A 5728-nucleotide genomic window follows, 5' to 3' on the forward strand; every position below is an offset into this window, starting at 1 on the left:
AGTCCTGGTGATTTTTCTAGCACCAAGACTGATCTATCCTTGCTACTGTGCAAGTAGCACCTTGAGCAATGACGCTTAAGGTGGCCATACACTTTACAACCATCGCAAGACCTTAGTCTTGCAATGGTTGTAAAGTAATTAAAATACGTACAATCTGTCCATCTTGGACAGGCAGATCGTACTCTCGATCGCAAGCCCGCCCCCAGGGGGGTGGGCTTCTGATGATCGCAATGCTGAACGGGTGTGCACGTGCGCACACCGGCCCGTTCGGCATTTGTCTCCCGAGCACCGTTCAAACCAGCCGAAAAATTATACGATTTTCGGCTGGTTTTCTAGCGTGCTCCTTAGACAAAAGACGTGTGTCCGTACAGTAGAAACGGTCGCACGTCTTCGTTCACACGGCTCGATTCTCGTACGATCGCGGGATTTCCCGCGACTCTCGTATGAGAATCGAGCAGTGTATGGGCAGCTTTACACAGGCCCAGGCATCACACCTGGCAGTTGAATATAGCTGCTGGAAAAAAACAAAAGCAGGAAACTGTGAACCTGTTGCTGTGCCCTGCATGTGGTGACGTTCATTCACAGCTTAAGCAGGGTGACGGTAGAGGAGCTGCAGGCCAAGCAGCTCTGAATAGCAGAGTTGCTCTCAGATTGCAACAAAAGTGTATATAAGTCACCAGAGTAGCTGAACAGTCGTACAGACTGGCAGGTAAGGGCAGTTTATCAACTGCCAGCAGTTGGCTGAGGCTCATGTTTCCAGGGACAAGGTTGTACTAAAGAAAATGGCATACAAATCACTTTCAAAGATTTTTATTACCTCTTCATACAACTACACATCTCTGCACATAAACCGCTAGTTAGCCTCCCAGCACTGAAAGACATGAACAAGATTGAAGTGTTCAGGACCACAACCACAACAGAAAAAAAAAAGGAACACTGACAACATGCAGGCACCGAGAGTGAGACAAGGAATCATCCTATTAAGCAGCAAAGCTTCTGGGATTGGAAGGTCAAACTGCAGGGTTGTGAAGAGGCCAACATCTGATCATTGCTGGAGGAGCCTGCAAAAAATACAGGCCTCTACAGCAGTGAGACATTTAGGCCATCTCCTGCAGACTAGGTGTACGGTGACTACATAAAGATGGATAAGTGCTGTGTGATTGCTTAGTTGATGACTGGCTTCCTGAAGTTTTTCCCAGCAAAGCGAGCCTTGGATCCAAGCTCCTCTTCAATCCTAAGAAAAAACAAACAAAATCATTACTTTGTGTTAACATTGATATGCATTTTTAATTTTATAGCTACACACTTGGCAACACTTACTACATAGAACTGAATGGCTGAAAGCAATCTGTCTGGTTCAGATTACAACCAAAAATTAGGATCTGAAATGCATTCTGTTAAACTGCTTGGTAACAATATGTAGCCAAAATTTTGCTTGGGATAGGAGCAGACTGTTCCCTGATTTGCTCCATCAGTGAGGCAGAAGCACTGTGCTCACAGCACTTCATGTTCACAGCTGCTGGTAACTCAGGGACCGAGCACAATGCTGTGCTCAATCCTCTGTATTGGAGGCCAGGGGAGGCATCAGGGGTCTAATTGACTCCTGATGACACAAAGGGGCTTGTTATCCCCTGTGATAGCAAAGTAAAAATGCAAGAGTAAAAAACTATTAAAACAAACACTGCCATCTGGACATGAAACATGCATGCAGGACATGCAAGTAAATGATTGTGGCACACTTGGATATCCCCACAAATGCAGGAGGGAAAGCAATTCTATGTCCATAGTTTGCTGTTAACTAAACTGATTAGCAGTAAATGCTTTTAAGTGTCACCTAGTCAATTTTGAGTACCATGATATTTTGCAATCGCATGGGTGCATTAAATTTTAACCCTAGACATGTTGGTATCCATTTACTTGATGTAACCCCATCTATTTTAGCAAAAAAGGGTTCCCTTTGTGTGCACCAAAATACTAGTTTAATTCTACATTTGTTTAAAATATCATGCAGCAAACCAATATGATAATATACTAGTTACACAGGTCCTCTTTCAGAAAATATATTGTTTGGGTGGTATGAAGCCATTTTTTAGCCAAACATTCAGATCATCATGTTGATGAAAAACGAAATTGCTCTGACAGCAAATGCTCAAGCGGCTGCATTAAAAAAAAAAAAAGCTTAAATAGGTATGATCAGGACTAGACACTACATGAACTGAAAAACAAAAAAAACCCAGAAACTTCATGTTTACATCCTTCAGGCAAGCCCTTGTTACACGAGTGCCCTTGCACACAGGAAGGCATAATGCTAAGCCTTGAATTCTGCTTTGTTCTGCAAACTCTACAATCGCACAGGGAAGTTGTATATAATCCTGTACCTGAGAAGCTGGTTGTACTTTGCAAGACGCTCAGATCTACATGGGGCACCAGTCTTTATCTAGAAGTGGGTAAAAAGCCATTAGAAGTTAGTGCATATAAAGCTTAAGGGTAGAGGTTAGGCCAAGGATAACCAAAAATTATGCTTACCTGTCCAGCACAAAGGCCAACAACCAGATCAGCAATGAAAGTATCTTCTGTCTCCCCAGATCGATGGCTGACCATCACTCCCCAGCCATTGCTCTGAGCCAGCTTGCATCTATTTCAGAAAAATGGGAATTTTACACAATGCTGTTGCTGAGCCTTCATTAAAACAAAACAGTCTATTGGAGAGGGGCAGTTTCCAATTGTGGATTTTCTTTGACATGACTGCCATCTTCCTTATCAGTACAAGGAGCATCTCTACCATAGTCCCGTCAATATAGCCTCCCAACTTCCATCATTGTACACCAATCCAAGTCACCTGCCCGATATTGCAGTGCAATGGCAGAAGTATACAAAAGACTAACCTGACACCAAACATTTCTAGTATAACTGCTCTATATGTTGGAAGATGTATGCTACAACTCCAAACTGGCCAAACAGGAAAACTGCATTAAACGGTTAACAGGAAAGGCATCTAGATACACTGTAAGGGGCTTTTTGCTAATGAAAGTCTAATACAGAATGTCCCTTGCTTCAAAGTTAAACCCTTTCAGTAAAGCTCTATTAAAAAAAAAAAAAAGTTAATTTAGCAACTATGCACTACTTACGCCTGTAGAGACTCTGTCACAGTGCCAATCTGGTTAACTTTCAGGAGAAGGCAGTTGCAGGCCTTCTTTGACACAGCCTGTTCAATTCTCTTGGGGTTGGTCACAGTCAAGTCATCACCAACAACTTGGATTCCAGCTTCAGCAGTAAACTTTGACCATGCAGACCAGTCATCCTGATCAAATGGATCTTCAATGGACACAACTGGGAAAGAAAGCGGCCTAGTCAATCACTTGTCATGGCATTGGTAGGTTATCTACTCCAGCTTTGAAATATTTATACAATACCTGGATAATCCTTAATAAAGCTTTTGTATAGATCGCCTAGCTTGTCAGGGGAGATGTATCTGCTAGAGTCATCTGGGGATTTGAAGTCCAGATCATACTTTCCATCACGGTAGAACTCAGATGCAGCAACATCCATTCCAATCACGATCTTATCTGTGTATCCTGCCTTGTTAATGGCAGTCTTCAGGAGATCCAGAGCTGGAAAATAATAAAAGCTCAAACCAGAAATCATACTATACAGGTGAAACTCGATTAGAATATTGTGCAAAAGTAATTGCAGTAAGTGCTGCAAAAGGGGCCCACACCAAGTACATATGCATGCTTGTACTTTTCAGAGGTCCGATATTGTTCTATGTACAATCCTTGTTTTATTGAATGCATGTAATCTACTTTTTTGAGGTTGTGGATTTGGGGTTCTTGGGGTTGTCATGAGCTGTAAGCCATAATCACCACAATGACAAATCACAGCTTGAATTATCTTGCTTTGCATGTAATGAGTCTCTCATATATTAGTTTCACCTTTTAAGTTGCATTAGTGAAATAAATGAACTTTGCACGATATTCTAATTATTCGAGTTTCACCTGTACATGTCAGAAGTTCTAAAAACCAAAAAAGCCAGAGATTTCCCTTCACTTGGTCTCCTGCCTGGTAAAAAAATGGTCCACCAGGGCAGCAGAAATCTCCAACAGAACCTCTGGCTGCCCTCCCTACACTAGCTAAAATAATTATGGCTATAGATGCACTTAAGCCCCATTCACAACTCTTAGGTGCAATTAGGGATTCCTGCAGCAGGAAACCATAACCTGCCGTTTACAAGTAGCAGCGGTCACCTGTTCAAGTTAAAGGATCGGTTAAGGATAGTGTAAATGGGGCCTTAAAGGTGGCCATATCCAATCACGATCTTATCTGTGTATCCTGCCTTGTTAATGGCAGTCTTCAGGAGATCCAGAGCTGGAAAATAATAAAAGCTCAAACCAGAAATCATACTATACAGGTGAAACTCGATTAGAATATTGTGCAAAAGTAATTGCAGTAAGTGCTGCAAAAGGGGCCCACACCAAGTACATATGCATGCTTGTACTTTTCAGAGGTCCGATATTGTTCTATGTACAATCCTTGTTTTATTGAATGCATGTAATCTACTTTTTTGAGGTTGTGGATTTGGGGTTCTTGGGGTTGTCATGAGCTGTAAGCCATAATCACCACAATGACAAATCACAGCTTGAATTATCTTGCTTTGCATGTAATGAGTCTCTCATATATTAGTTTCACCTTTTAAGTTGCATTAGTGAAATAAATGAACTTTGCACGATATTCTAATTATTCGAGTTTCACCTGTACATGTCAGAAGTTCTAAAAACCAAAAAAGCCAGAGATTTCCCTTCACTTGGTCTCCTGCCTGGTAAAAAAATGGTCCACCAGGGCAGCAGAAATCTCCAACAGAACCTCTGGCTGCCCTCCCTACACTAGCTAAAATAATTATGGCTATAGATGCACTTAAGCCCCATTCACAACTCTTAGGTGCAATTAGGGATTCCTGCAGCAGGAAACCATAACCTGCCGTTTACAAGTAGCAGCGGTCACCTGTTCAAGTTAAAGGATCGGTTAAGGATAGTGTAAATGGGGCCTTAAAGGTGGCCATGCATTCCAATCTTTAGATTTGGAAGACTAATGAAGCCAAAAAAAAGCCCACATCTACGCAACAAATCTAAAGCCTCTACAGTGCTATGATAGATCCATGGAGACAGCACAAACTGTAGGGTGTATGATCAGATTTGGTTGAAGACCAAGTTGTTCATCTGTTCACACCCAATTCTTTCTCATGAAGGTTCCAAGTGACTGGGGAACTGAAGAATTTACCAAGACTTTTCTTGACCTTTAAAGTGGCTTTATAAGTTTTAGAAGTCATAATTATGACTACACATGGGCAAAATGTTAATCAGTAAGTGTTTTGTTTGGCAGATAATGTAAACCTACATACAGTCCTAACCAACATAGGAAAGGAATCTTGAGTCTACAATAAGGGGACTTTTCTAATAGTTTTAGTGCCAGTGAGGCCTTGCAATCAAAAGGTTTATATTTAAAAAAATTATAATATAGGGCTTACAATTTCCACTTGCAATTGTAGAGTGGAAATGCAGTGCAGGTGAGTGGAAAGTCAGGCTTGCGGTCACTGAATACAAACCCAACTCGTGGGAGCAGCTGCTCCTGCAGAGCTCTCCGTTCTTTCAGCCGCAGCTCTTCACTGAGCTCCGGCTGAAAACGAAGTGATTAGTAAGGTCTGCAGCAGACCTTACTAGTCACACTAGATCAC

The 5728-nt window shown here is 41.8% G+C and overlaps 1 protein-coding gene across 2 annotated transcripts in view; it reads right to left on the bottom strand.

Moving 5' to 3' along the window:
* Window positions 1-794: 794 nt before the first annotated feature.
* Window positions 795-5728, bottom strand: part of ENO1 (enolase 1) — a 20472-nt gene continuing 15538 nt past the window's right edge. For both annotated transcript variants that reach the window (XM_018557509.1, XM_018557510.1), the window contains exons 8-12: window positions 3414-3611; window positions 3129-3330; window positions 2527-2635; window positions 2379-2437; window positions 795-1234 (exon numbers count right to left, since the gene is read on the bottom strand). In XM_018557509.1, coding sequence (XP_018413011.1) covers window positions 1165-1234; window positions 2379-2437; window positions 2527-2635; window positions 3129-3330; window positions 3414-3611 — 638 coding nt within the window. In that variant the 3' untranslated portion in view covers window positions 795-1164. The remainder of the gene's footprint in view (window positions 1235-2378; window positions 2438-2526; window positions 2636-3128; window positions 3331-3413; window positions 3612-5728) is intronic.

The sequence above is a fragment of the Nanorana parkeri genome, unplaced genomic scaffold, assembly GCF_000935625.1.
Source record: "Nanorana parkeri isolate BGI_ZX_2015 unplaced genomic scaffold, ASM93562v1 scaffold287, whole genome shotgun sequence".
Classification (NCBI taxonomy): Eukaryota; Metazoa; Chordata; class Amphibia; order Anura; family Dicroglossidae; genus Nanorana; species Nanorana parkeri.